Source organism: Misgurnus anguillicaudatus, chromosome 22 (assembly GCF_027580225.2).
Source record: "Misgurnus anguillicaudatus chromosome 22, ASM2758022v2, whole genome shotgun sequence".
NCBI lineage: Eukaryota > Metazoa > Chordata > Actinopteri > Cypriniformes > Cobitidae > Misgurnus > Misgurnus anguillicaudatus.
Window position 1 is genome coordinate 7,699,275 of NC_073358.2, and position 14,693 is coordinate 7,713,967.

General features: G+C 35.1%; 2 protein-coding genes and 1 long non-coding RNA gene across 3 annotated transcripts in view; 2 read left to right on the plus strand and 1 right to left on the minus strand.

Annotated features, from left to right (window-relative positions):
- The window catches only part of dnm1b (dynamin 1b), a 58,224-nt gene extending 56,391 nt beyond the window's left edge, over positions 1–1,833 (plus strand). The window contains exon 22 of the mRNA XM_055200613.2: positions 683–1,833. Coding sequence (XP_055056588.1) covers positions 683–743 — 61 coding nt within the window. The 3' untranslated portion in view covers positions 744–1,833. The remainder of the gene's footprint in view (positions 1–682) is intronic.
- Positions 1,834–6,057: 4,224 nt separating this feature from the next.
- Positions 6,058–14,693, plus strand: part of rgs3b (regulator of G protein signaling 3b) — a 65,135-nt gene continuing 56,499 nt past the window's right edge. The window contains exons 1-3 of the mRNA XM_055200618.2: positions 6,058–6,238; positions 11,487–11,669; positions 12,237–12,403. Of these exons, the coding sequence (XP_055056593.2) occupies positions 6,192–6,238; positions 11,487–11,669; positions 12,237–12,403 (397 nt within the window). The 5' untranslated portion in view covers positions 6,058–6,191. The remainder of the gene's footprint in view (positions 6,239–11,486; positions 11,670–12,236; positions 12,404–14,693) is intronic.
- On the minus strand, positions 8,522–9,934 carry LOC141358924 (uncharacterized). The gene is made up of 2 exons (XR_012365459.1): positions 9,185–9,934; positions 8,522–8,711 (listed from the first exon to the last, which is right to left on the minus strand). It is a non-coding gene; the product is annotated as an uncharacterized lncRNA (long non-coding RNA).

Here is a 14,693-nt window from a genome sequence, read left to right on the forward strand (position 1 = left end):
TGGGTTATTTTTGACCCAATGTTGGGTCAATACGGTCGAATTTTTATATTTGACCCAACAATGGGTTAAAACAACCCAGAATTTTGGGTTGAAACAACCCAGCTTAGGTTCAAATACAACCCAACAGGCTTCCTTTTTGACCCAACGTTGTGTTGAATACGGTCAAACCTAGCTGTTTGCTTAAATTAACCCAGAAAATTTTATATTTGACCCAACAATGGGTTAAATAAACAACCAACCCAGCTTAGGTTAAAATACAACCCAACGGGCTGGGACTCGTCCCTTTTTGACCCAACGTTGGTCGAACAGCTGTTGGCTTAAATTAACCCAGATTTTTTTATATTTGACCCAACAATGGGTTAAAACAACCCAAATACAACCCAATGTGCTGGGGCTCGTCCCTTTTTAACCCAACGCTGGCTTGAATTCATCCCATGTCTGGTAAATATTGGACAGAACACAAAATAACCCAATAATAATTTTTGGGTTATTAAAAACAACCCAGCATTTTTAGAGTGTAGCTATACAGTAATGATTTACATTATGTGAAACAAACAAGTTAAATTAGATGTATAAAGTGTAAAAGCATGTTGACTTATCCACGTTTGTTGCTTCAATTTTTTAATTTCCAAAAATCTCTCTTCTTCTTGCTATATTTGCTCTTATGCTTTGTGTCTTCTAGCCGTCCAAGCAAAGGAAGTCCGTCTCACAGCGAGGGTCAACAATCTTCGTTCGACTCTTAAAGCCAACCCTCCCCTCTTTCACCTCTATTAATATTTCTCTCTCTCTTTCTTTCTCTCTCTCTCTCTCTCTCTCTCTCTGACTTGGTGAGTTTGACCACGAGCCTCAGGATCGCTGCGTATTTACTGTAGCAGCAGAAACGATGGCTGAAGTGTGGAAATACAGAAGGGCTTTGTTGGTTTGTTCATACCACACTCTAATCCCTGTATGATATGCCCAGTGTCAATATTTGTCACTGCAATGTTTATTATACTGAAGATACTGTGTGGTGTTCGTGTTTACACACTAGACAATGTCAACATAATCTATATTAAGCTGTCACTCGAGGTGTATAAGCCGTATATAAACTAACACTATGTACTGTATCTGTCTCTTCACCAATACTACAGGACAGTGGACGCACAGAAGTGAAACCCCTGATAGTTAAAACTTGTTACGTGATACTGTGTGTGAATGTACTCTATTGGAAAAAATTGAGTTTTCAAACCAGAATGTTTGTTTCGTCCAGTGTCTGTTCACTAGAAGCCTTTGTATTTCCCAAACAAATAAGAAATGTTTGATTGAAATGCACTGTACATAAGGATATATATTACATGTTTGGTATGGAGGTGAAAGTGCCAGGATGTTTACCTGCAAGTTAAAGACTTTTGGGCGGTTTATTTATTTATTTGTTGACCAAAAGGAAGAGTCGAATAATATTAAAATGAATCTGTCTGGGGTAAAACATGTTATTGATGAATATATCCGAGCATCTTTTAAACCCCAACACAAGTTTAAGAGTAAATATTGCGGCTGGAAATTAATGTGTCGATGTATATTTATTGTGCAACTCTGGGATTTGTGCTTTTGTTGCTTTGTGTCAACATGTACATTTACTAGGTATTGTATTGAAAATATATAAGTAGCCTATATGGTTTGTACGTGTGTGTAAATACATATATGGAGGGGTCTGCGGGCATTACCAAATCTCCACTATATATGGAAAGGGTGAATGTGAATCTTACTGCTATCATCTGTATCTTATTGTGGTCTGGTGTCATAAACTGACCAATGCGTTGTGATGAAATTAAAGTGTCTGTGTGAAAGATACAATGAGCCTGTGTGTGTTTTGTTGTTGTTTTTATATGTGCTATATGCAGTATTTTATATAATGTGACACTGTCTGTGAAATTCAAGATGATGAAATTAGGAGCATCAATGTGATTTCACAGTACCAGTTACCCTGGACCATAAAACAAGTCGTAAGTAGCACATGTATAGCAATAGCCAACAATACATTGGGCAAAATTATCATTTTTTTAAAATGCCAAAATCGTTAAGATAGGTAAAGATCATGTTCCATTCAGATTTTTGCAAATTTCCTAACATAAATATATAAAAAATTTATTTATCATTAGTAATATGTAAAATATTATTCATTGAATTTAATAAATTTTTTTAAGGTAAGTGGTTGCAATCAATTTATTTAAGCTACATTTAAACAAAAGTTTTATATTTTATTCTACTTTACTAATCGTTTATGTTTAAATGTAGCTTACATGGGCTGATTGCAGCCATTTACCTTAAAAAAAATTGATTTTTTTTCACACTCAGATTCCAGATTCCATATCTCGGCCAAATATTGTCCTATCCTAGCAAACCATAAATCAAAGGAAAGCTTTTTTATTCAGCTTTCAGGTTATGTATAGTCTCAATTTCAAAAATGTTACCCTTGGGACTGGTTTTGTGATCCAAGGTCACATTTTATCCATAATGACATACATATAGTTCATTGAAGGTATACATTTTTTATACTGTATCTGGGATTTGAACCCCTGATCTTTGCATTGCTAATGCAATGTCCAGCCAGTTGAGCTTCAGGAACACTTACATATGTTGATTACAAACTGCTATGAATAAAATTTTTATAATGTTAAATTGTGTTAAAAAAAACCTTAAAATTCTTCTTCCAAACTATAATTAAAATATTAACAATTTTGGCATAGGCAACAGTTCAACACAGTATAATGAAGGTGCTATGGGGGCATGTTGTCACAAAATGTTTACTTTTCTCAGAAAAAGGTAAGCTTTCCCTGATAGGGTACCTTTTTAAAAAGGTCCTGATATGTACCATTTTGGTACAAATATGTACCTTTGAGGAACCAGTATGCACCTTTGAAGTACAAAAGTTTACTTTTTAAAAAAGGTATTGACAAATTTCATACCTTCTTATAGCTTTTTTTGAGAGTGTGGGCAATAATGTTGGAAATGTAAAAGAGCTTGTGTTGCTAAGATTTAAAGGTATGTTTTATTCAGGAATAGAAAAAAATATTCATATTGTAAGAAATATTCGCCAAATAAAAAGTGAAATATTGGCCTGGTCCTCTGAATATTCTAAAAGATATGCAACATTTATGTTAAATCAACATATATGTTTGTTACTTTAACTTAAAACATTAAGTTAAACAATTTAAACAAACCCAAACTTAAAATAGTAGGTTGAATTGACTTGCAAAACCAAGTTGTTTTCTTCATGCTGCATTTTTTACAGTGTATAGTTAATGATGCAAATGATGTTGATATATGTAGGTAGATGCAGGGATGCATTACATTTTGTTTGTATAATATATAATATTAGCCTTTGCTGTCATTTTAACTTACTATTATTATATCATGACTAGAGATGAGTTGTTATAACTACAGATGAGTTATTATCATTTGAAAAAATGCAGAATTATATAAGTTGCAGCAACTCTTGTCAAGATAAATAATTAACTTGAGATCACTTGTAAAGTTGATTCAACAAAAATTTAAGGCTGCAAAGATTTTTTACAGTGTATATATAACAACTCTCAAAATGCCGGGATATGGAGAAACCCAACAGTTGGGTTAAATTATTTTAAAATGTGCAATTGTGGATCAAATATGGACATGGAAACAACTGAGCATCTAGAGAGTAAGGGGGCGTGTACACCAAAGCTTTTACGCCCCCGCGGCCGGCACATGTTTTCAATTGTTTCCAATGGAAGCTCTGCGTTTTTCAAATAAGCCAGCAGCTAGCGTTTTCTTCCGCGCTGGACCCGGCGCTCAGAGTGTTTACGCGCTCAGCGCTGAAGAGTTTAAAAATATTCATCTTTGGGTGAAAAGCTCCACGCGTCAATGTTAGTTCTCAATTTGTCCAATCACAGTGGAGGAGAGGCGGGGCATTACCACAGCAACCAACCGGCTCACAGCTAAAGTATCACAGCTACCAAAGCGCTCAGCTGAAAAAAACAGCTGGCATTCAGCGTTTAAAAGTTTTGGTATGCACAACCCCTAATCTATGGTTGAAATCTCTGGCCCATTAACAAGTTCAAGAATAGCTCATTTAAATGAGGAACACTTAGGGAATTAGAACAGGAATTCCCAAATTACCAATGAACAAGCCTAGTGTTTGATGGAGACTGCAGATACTTCACAAACTACAGATTTCCTGCTCGGTTTCAAAAAACGTTTAAAAAATACATCCAGAAAGTGATGGTAAATAGGGTGACCAACAAACGAAATATTCATTATAGCCGCAATCCCCCTGCAAACATTTTTCACTGCTCCAAATATAATTCACCGTACTCAAGTGTTGTTTTGTGTATTTAGCTGTATACCGATATGAATTGCTAATGAATACACAGATCTAAAGCCCCCTAAGGTGAAACAGCAGTCACACTGTGTAGTAGCATTTATTCACCTTTACACTCCATACTGAAGTCAGATGTTTGGACAATCAGAGTCTAAAGTGTTGTGCCTGATTCACACTGTGTGCCTTTATATATGTTAAGTGGGTCAATGCTATAATGTAGTTGTTTTCTCAATACAAAAACAGGGGGGAGTTGTGCAGTATTGTATATAAGTTAAAGTATCATTTCCTCTTTTTCAGTGTAAATATTGTAAACATTTATGCATTCATTTATACATTTATCCAAAGCAACTTGCTGTGCATTACAAGTTTCTTTTTAATCATTGTGTGCTTGCTGAACTTTTGTGCTATTAATGCAATGGTCTACGTCTACGCTATACAGGAACATTATAAATATTTATAAGTAGGCCTATTTATAACAGTTAATACTTTCTATAAATTAAGCACATTATTGGATTAGCAATTAAAATCTTTGCTATAAACTAAATTCTTATAATTTGGCAGTTAACATTGCTATGACAATGACTTTGCAATTTACAATTACTGAAATAAAAATATTTCTTTTTTTATCCATCCCCATATGTAGATTTGTGTAACAGTCACTAATATGCAAAAGGTTTATCCCAAATGACTGTTAAAGTGTTCTCACATTATAATGGGGCACGTCCTTTTTGTCGTTATGTCTTTGTTTAGTGACACCCCTTCTTTTGTTCCTGCTTTCTGGGGTGTCACATTATTGTGTAGGACCGTTACTGTACTGTAAATCACTCTCTGGTTCTGCAAAATCACACTTTGCTTTACTTTCTGGAAGATGATTATATGATGTTGAATTTCTTTATATCTTTATTTCTTTATAAAAGGCACTGAAATATGCCCGAACGGGAATAAAAAATTGTTTTCTTGGCTCATCCTGAAGAAAGACAAACAACTGTTCATTCTTTCAGGACACCTGGCAACAGTAATGTCTTGGTAAAGTATGGAAGAATCTCCTGGAAACGTTCTGCAGTCCTCTGTGCATTACCAGTTGTTAGTTAGGGGCCATAAGAAGGAGAGCTATTTGATATCAGAAGCTGAACTATAACAACATGGATGCACACATAGGAAAACACATTTTTAATCAATTTTAACACACTTGAAATCACTCTTACAATTAAGGAATTATATATATATTTTAAATTATAGACATTATGTGGTGTTTTTTTCTATGCCAAATTTATAACTTTATATAAAATGTATAACTTTTATATAAATTATAGTTTTATCTGTGAAATGTTTTTCTTTCGATATACAGTATATTAAATAAAACATTTAATCACTCAGAACTATCAACAGTAATGTAATGAATGGAAAACTTTATATAATTAAATGTATATGAAAAACATTTCAATAGAATAGTTACTCTCTCACGGAATGAATGTCTGGACTTCTCAAAGTTTTGTAAAAAATACAAAAAGTTTTGCGTTTAAAATGCGGCACTCTGATTGGTGGAAACATCCATACTGCCCCATCTGTCTCAGCGCAAACATTTCTCTGTGTACGACTTTAGGCAGTAATGCGCAGACCAATCTGCGTATGACATCAAAGCACCGCGAGAACGATTCGAGCACATACATCTCGCGATACATTTATGCCATTACGCTTGTTTGTCTGCGCAGCGCCGCCAGTCGTCGAGCAACACACTTTTCCTCTCAGGGAAAGCGATGGTGGGAGTTTCTTTAGTTTGAATTTTTGCGGCGGCACATCTGGACCTCTCGGACTCTCATACAAAAATAATCAGGACACATTTGTGTTTAAAGAGATGGACTATGCAAGCCAAAACTCAAGATTTATGGATATCCGAGAAAGGTAAGCGTAAACGACCTCGACTGTGCGTGTCTGTGTGGAAACGCCTCCTTAAGTGGACATCTCCACTCAACTGTGGCTTTTCCAGTAACTTATAACGTTAACTGTTAACAATTTAACTTACGATTCTCTATAAATATAATAATATAGAATTGGGCTCCAATATAATGTCGTGGATATAGTGTAAGATAAAATCACCTCAGTGTATGAGGTGACGAAAAACAAACTTTTCTTCTTAATGAAAATCTTGCAACATCGTATTGAAATACCAGACCCCTCGGGTTAGGAAAAACAGATGTTTTGGGAATCTAAAGTATTTTAACAGAGGTTGGTTTTAACAATATATCGAGAAGTGAGCGGTTGTTTTGGGGTTAATTCATAAACTCGCGTCCCTGTGATCACTGAAGCGCTCGTGCACGTTCGTGATTAGAGGATAAAGATGTAAGTTAAAGCTGGATAAAGTTGTAAAGCTTTATTGAACTGTGCACGTGATTACAGGATAAAAACAGTAAAGTATTTTAAACTGTGTATGTGATTACAAGAAAAATGTTAAGGCTTTTTCACTGTGTGAATTTGATTATAGGATAAAATAGTCAAGCTTTTTACACGGTGCATGTAATTGCAATATAACATAGTAAAGTTTTTTTTACATTGTGCACGTGTGATTACAGGATCAATTGTAAAGTTTTTTTTTATGTGATTACAGGATAAACTGTAAAGCTTGTCTACTGTGCATGTAATTGCAAGATAACATACCGTAGTAATATTCAATATTTGGACACTTAAAGGAAAACACCACCGTTTTTCAATATTTTACTATGTTCTTACCTCAACTTAGACCAACCAATACATACCTATCTTTTTTCAATGCGTGCACTTAATCTTTATACAGCGCGTCATAAATGTGTTAGCATTTAGCCTAGCCCCATTCATTTCTTAGGATCCAAACATGGATGAATTTAGAAGCAACCAAACCCTTCAATGATTTCCCTATTTAAAGACTGTTACATGAGGATTTACACGAGTAATGGTGGCAAAATAAAACGTGGCAATTTATTAAGCGGATAAAAATGAAAACTATATTGTATTGTGGAAGAGCACTTAGTTCTCATTTTTTATTCGTTTAAAAATCGGCATGTTTTATTTGTGCCACTGCGCGCTGTATAAAGATTAAGTGCACGCATTGAAAAAAGATGGGTATTAGGGCTGAAACGATTCATCGAGTTACTCGATGTACTCGATTCAAAAAATTCCTCGAGGCAAAAATTCTGCCTCGAAGCCTCATTAAATTCCCATGACGCACACTACACGCGCCAAGATCTGATTCACACGGACCGTTGTTCAATGTTCAGGAAGCACGTCATAGCGCGTGGTTCATTTTGAATTTAGTTGGCGCGATGGCGGAGCGAATATGTCCATAAACGGCAGAGAGAGACTGTCTAAAGTTTGGGATCATTACATTCAGCATCTGAACTGAAAACATACACTGCTGTTTCACCAAGCGTCGAGGAAACAAGGTAACGTAGCTTCCGTTTATTTTAATCCCATACTGTATTTGTAGCGATGTCGTTATGCGGTTTGACTAGATATGATGTTTAGCTTTGATGTTTTTAAGGAGTAAACGTATTCACGTTCAATTGCAGGACAGTATAGATTAAAAAAGAACCCCTTGACACACACACGCATGCACTACAGGTGTGTGTACCAAAAAACGGCACCACAGTGCAATCATATATGGGCAACTTGTAATCTGACATATTTTGTTCAATAATAATAATCTCTGTTTTATTGGAGTTTAGCATTAGGAAGTTATTCTCTCTCACGCGAGTCAGACCGATCGCGCAATGCATCACATATGCTTAAACTTTTATGTAGCCACGCAACAATAATTTCAGCATGCATTCACTGTATACACTGTAAAAAATAAATTGTTGGCTCAATGAATTATTTTTTAGTAACTAGTTCCACAGAAATTTTACGTTCACTCAATTTCTGTCTCCAAAGTGTTACCTGGATTGATGTTTTTTAGTTGGCCCAAATTTGACTCAAATATAAAAAAGTATGTTGGCTCAATTAGCTTTATAGTTTATTCAACTAAAATGTTTTAATCAGTTGAATCTTTAAAAACTTACAGCAAAGACTCTGTCAATTAAAATTTAAGTATTCACTCAATGTTTTATGTGTTACTTCAATTAATATTTATTATTTGGGATTTTTTTAATAACATTTTTAAATTATTTATCAAATAATTTATGCTGGTGTTGTAAACAAAATAATTAACTTCAGTCACATAAAAACAAAAGCTTTTTATTCACTTATTCACTTATCATACAGACTGAACATACAGAATTAAGTCTTTAAATAGAGGGCATAAAACAGTCCAAAAAGCCTCCAAAGTCAGTCAGAACATCTCCAGGGCCATTTAGGAGACTTTCCTCAGCCAGTCCAAGCGGAGACTGTCTCGCTATGTATCCCTCTGAGGAATATAAACACACAAACATACATAAATACATGTTTAATATAATAAAGCTTGACGGTGAAAGACTTTATTCCCTAAATAACGTTAATGTTAGGCCAAATTTCCCTCAGACATCACACATAATTAAACACTATTGGGCGGTTTTCTCGGACAGGGCTTTTCACTGACTAAAATAACTTACTGACATCTCTTAACATATGAGTGCTATTGTTTTGTCTCAAAATGCACGCCAGTATTGTATTATATAAGGTTTGTTTGTAAAAATGTCCCAATTATAATAAAGACCGAGTTCTAAACTCCGGTAAACCAACCCTATATCCAGGCTTTTTATCTTAACTAAAATAGCTTTACTTCGGTCACATAACATAACACACTTCTAATATATCTTTACAAAAATATAATTACAAAAACGTCGAGTATTTGCGTCTTTGCCAATTAATATATTCTAAAATTAACATTTAATTACTTACCTGACGTGAACTTGAGGAAACGGCTGACTTGTGTGTCCTTCCTTTTGTGAAACAGTAAGTGATTCCAGCTGTTGCGTGCGGATTGATCTCAGATGAAATGACCTGTGATCCAGATCCTTCCGAGTTACAACATTTTAAATTCAAAATACACAGACGCACGCCCATACATACATACATACATGCACACGCCCGAGGACGCGCGCGCGCACACACGCACGCACACGGGTACACACACGGGTATATTTAGAAGTTTTAAGATTGTTATGATATTGGGACTATTTCTCCACTCGCACCTTCAGCTCTGAAATTCAAATTCGCAGGCAGTACGCAGTCCGATTATAACGAATGTGAAAGATATGAAATATTATTCAACAGCGATATCATTTAAGTGCAATCCTAAAATATGATTTAAAACATACCGGTAAACCTTTTATTATTAAGTATAAGAAATTAAAATGAATTAAATCGCATGTTTAAACGCCACAGAGATATCAGAGCCAGCAGTCGATTTCTGATGGGCTTGCCGAGGCGAGGCTGCGCTGGGCGGGGTGTGAGCGCTTAAGTGTCTGTGATTTTCTGGAGCTCTTCTGGAGCTCATCTCCGTCCGAAAGTGTCCGAGCACATTTTTAAATAGACGCTATCTATATTAACCGACCGCATATTTAAACTTAAAGCACATACATTCACGCCTGAACAACTCTTAAAATTACATTTTGTTACCAAATAACAGTAATATTATGAGCATTTTGTTGTCGGGAAACGTAGCTGTCATGGGTCCACATGTTGACCAGATTTGTCTTGATTGGTTCAGTCAACATAGCCATTCTGAATGTTGACTGAATTTGAAAATAACCATTCACTTAATGTTTTAAACATAGATTTATCTAGACTTAAAATAATATGTCTACTCAACTAAGCCCAAACAAGAAAATTGGTTTAACTTATATATTTTTGCCCTTCCAACATTTCATTAATTGGATTTTTTACAGTGTACAGCGGGACGTGATGTTGTGATTTTTCGAACGGATTCTTAACCTAAAATGCACCGCAATGCAAGTGATGCAAACCAAATGCAGCGTTCTATTGAAAAGTAATGTATATATTTCTGCAGTACCAAAATGCAATGAAGCAACTGAACGTCTGACTGGGGTCTTCCTTACGCACAGAACGCGTGCACACGCACAAACACAAGTGCACGTGCGCGCATACACACAGGTTGTTACCATAGCAAATAGGCTCACCCCAGAAATGATATATTATATGTTAAAAGCCTAATGGTAAATGCTGCAGGTGTAGAAATGTACATAAACCAGATATTTACTTTGATGTCAGGGCTAGATTACAGCATGAAACCTGTTGTGCATATTAATAAATTAAAGTGTTTAATTGTTGGCACTGGCACTTATAGACACTAAATGGGTAAAAAATTGAAATAAATAGGCTTATTTCTTGGAGCCAAATACCTCTGTTTTTTTTTAGAAATAAAAGCCAAATGCTTGAACATTTTACAGCCAAGTCATTTTCGTTATGCATTATTTGTTTTGGTTGTTTAAAAACACACAAAAAAAATTATCCGATTACTCGATTAATCGATCGATTCAGTGCTAGATTAATCGATTACAAAAAGAATCGATAGCTGCAGCCCTAATGGGTATGTATTATTTGTCTAAGTTCAGGTAAGAACATAGTCAATTTTGCAAAAAAGTGGTGTTTCCTTTGATGCTGCTCCTTGGACTGTGTAAATGTCATTGCATTTAAAAGCAACCTATCCTATTTAAAAAACAAGTTGAATCTTGAAGTGAAACCAATCTGCATTCCATTCATTTTCTCAGAAAAAAGTTGAAAGAAGTGTTTTTATTTAGTGGATATATCATATATGAGCTCATTGTTCATCCGGGTGAACATATTTAATTAACATCCAAAGTGTTCTGATAATTTGAACAACATACATATATCTAAATATGAATAAGATGTTTTACCAAGAAATAAAGATATGGTTTTGGTCTGAGCGATCAGTGACCCTTTTAGCTCCGGACGTCCTGCTGTGCTGTCAGATGTTATTCCCTTCAGCTTGTCCACAAAGCCTTAATTGAACTTAATCATAGACACATTCTTTAAAAAATACTTCAAATGTTATTACATCTTTAACAAAATGACATCCGTCAGAATGTAAGACCAATTATATGAAACCATACCAGCCATCATGATTTCTTGATTAAATTAATTTTGCTGTTAGTTATTTAACTTTTCTATTCACAATTGAATGTGCAAAACACATAAACACCTCATGCTGTGTCCCCAGGAAAAGACTTGACAGGGAATCCCTTTGGCTACAGGATCCGTCTCTTCCTAAGGGACCGTCATCAAAGAAGCCGTGCAGAGAAAGAACCGGTTTCCCAGATGAGGTTCGAGGGATGAGGTCTTCAGTGAGACACAACAGATCTGTCAGGAACAAAAGGCCACTCGCTCAAAGTCAACAGGCAAAGTAAGGAACCACTGTGTCTTGTGACAGAACTGTAAATGAAGGGGACATTTTTGTTTAATGTTGCATGACCATATCAAAGCAAAACACACCAGTGGAATAAGACATGATCCTTACAGTATAATCCAGGTTAGATAATAAATAACTCATTAACTTAGTTAATAGTCACTCAGGGCCGTTGCTTGAACGCACAAGGCCTGGTATAAAAACTTTGTACGTGAGTGGGTACCGTCTTTCCCAGTCTATACTATTAAATGAATACAGTATCATACTATAGGCTATTTCCAGGGTTTACATAGATTGGTAAATTGTATCTCAAACAAATGGTGGTGACCTAGTAAACAACAGTAAATAAAAAAGGCACGCTTAGAAAATGCGCATAAAATCAGTGTGATTGAAACCCAGCTTCTGGTCCTGTTTCCTGAGTTATATTAATAATAAGCATACAATAGCGTGACTGTTGGGATCTACAGTTAAATGAATCTCATACGCACTGTATGTAGATGTAGATTGTTTTAAATATACAATTTTCTCAGTTTGTTTCATCTTGAAATGTTGCGATTCCTGCAGCCTCATTGCCAGTAGACCAAGTGAGAGTAACTGGAGCAAAGCTGTGAGACAGAGTTCAACATCACAGGTTAAAGTGGCTGCAGTGGTCAAAACCGCAGGCAAGACTGATTCAGAATCAGCTCCAAAAAAGAGAAGAAAGATTCACCCTTCTGGTTTCAGAGGAAAAGGTAAGAAATTTCAAGCTTTTTGTGTAGTATAATGCTTACTTGGTTAGTACTTGGATAGTATTTGCTTTATTGTTTCCCAGGCTATTATACAGTAACTGAGATGTCAAATGACCATTCATTACAGCTTTTCTCAGTCGATTTGGAGCATTTTTCAGATCAGGAATGTATTTTTGAAAATACTTTGTTCAACCTCCAAATCATTAAATCAGTTGTGCAAAACATAAATGCAACTTTTCATTGTTTTGAACAAAATGCAAACGCTTTAATACAATCATGCAGTTGATTATATCTGCTGTTTGCTACATTTTCAGTTGCTTATGTCATTTTTATCAAAATACATTATACTGGTTTGTGTTGAATAGTCTTACACCTCAAAACATTTAGGAATTAGTTCATCGTACAAGGCATGTCATGCAAAATTGTCATAATCTGTTACTGTTAGCATGTTTTCCATAGTTTTTTACAAATATTTTGTAAATGTGAACTGAATTGATAAATTGCTGAAGTGAACCTTGAATTTTGAGAAATTTGACATTTCTTACAGTGTACAGTGAACCTTTAATTTATATAATTTATATATAATTCAAAATCATAATGTGGTAATTTGTTTACAGAAAAAACATGGTGAAAATGTGAACTCGTCCACAGTTTACATAAAAAAATACATTTTACATTGTGCACAGTGTGCCACTAGATGGCAGTGTTGTGATTTTCACAACAAGACAATCTTTCCCAAGGGCTGTGGTTCCTAAACTGGGGGGCGCGAGATGGTGGCAGGGGGCCCAGTTTTATGACATTGTATAAAATCCACGACTTTATGATAAATTCTATGAAATCAAACTTAAAAATAAATAAAAAATATACTCAAAAATATAGCCAACCAATAGCACTACATACACTGTATAATTTAACATGTTTTACTTAATTCAAATTTTAAGTTTAAGATTGTTTTATGTCATGAATTTTCTTTAGGTGGGCCATGAAGGGAGGGGCCCACACAAAGGTTGGTGGGCGGAGCGCACTCCGAAATGTTTGAGAACTGGTTACATTTTTCACATGGAATTAATTAGGTCATATAGGGGTTTTTACCTTTAACACATCTGAGGGCAGATCTGAAATTAAAAAGCTATATTTGCACACTTACAGCTGACCCAATATAAAAAAGTTATTACAGTTTATTGACTTTATAAAACATTATTACCTTCCAAAATATTTAGCTAAAAAATTTCAGGTACGCAGTTTACTGTAAAAATCTTAGTAACCTTCACAGACCACAAGGGGGCCTCTTACTATTAAAAGTAAATTTTTTTTAAAATAATTATAGTTTTTTAATATTTATAATATATTTATAAATGAATGTATCAATAAAACAAATGATAATATATTAATTTTATCTTGATTTGCATATCAAAAGTAAGCCAAAATACCAAAAGATTACCCTACAGCAGGGTTTTCGAAACTGGGGTTCATGAACTGGTGGTTTGCAAAGGAATTGCAGGGGTTTGTGAGTTGATGAAAAAAAAATTACAATAAAAGAAAATTATCAGATAAAGGTCCAATAACAGGTAATAAAAATTACTGATACACATGTATGTAGCCCGTCATTTCAAAATTATGTGTTTGGCGCGCATGTAAACTTGTGTTCATTGCGTCATTAGAAACATGTGCATCATGTGTCTTGTCAAAATACGAGCCTGCTGCAGACGCTTCAAAGGGGTTTATGATAAAAGAGACCCTCGCATTTGCCAGATACTCGTTTAATCTCATGTCTAATCAGAGTTTAGTGTGTAACTTAATCTCTTTAATCATAAATCCTTTCGACGTGTGTGCAGCAGGCATGTATTTTGACAAGACACATGATGCACATGTTTCTAATGACGCAATGAACACATATTTTGAAATGACGAGCAACACACATGACCCTCCGAACACATATTTTGAATTTGCGCCCCTCTCGGTAGAGAAGTCACCTGCTGCCACAAATTTCAATGGTGTCAACAAAATTTTAAGCTTCATGGCTTTTGATTTTGTTACATGTTCTTTGGGTGAGATAACTCCTAAATTAGGTCGATTGAAAAACTGAATCTTCTGCACCAGCTGTGTATTGTTAATTTATTGTGTGTCAGTTGCATGCATTTTCCATGGCTTCTTTCTCCCAATGGAGTCCAGAGAAAAGAGCTTTATCCAGTCAACATGTGTTTGCTCTTGTTGAGGGATGCAAAACATCCACAACCACCTGGTGGATCATAAAAGTTTCAGTTTGTTTGGTTAGCATGATCACACATAACCA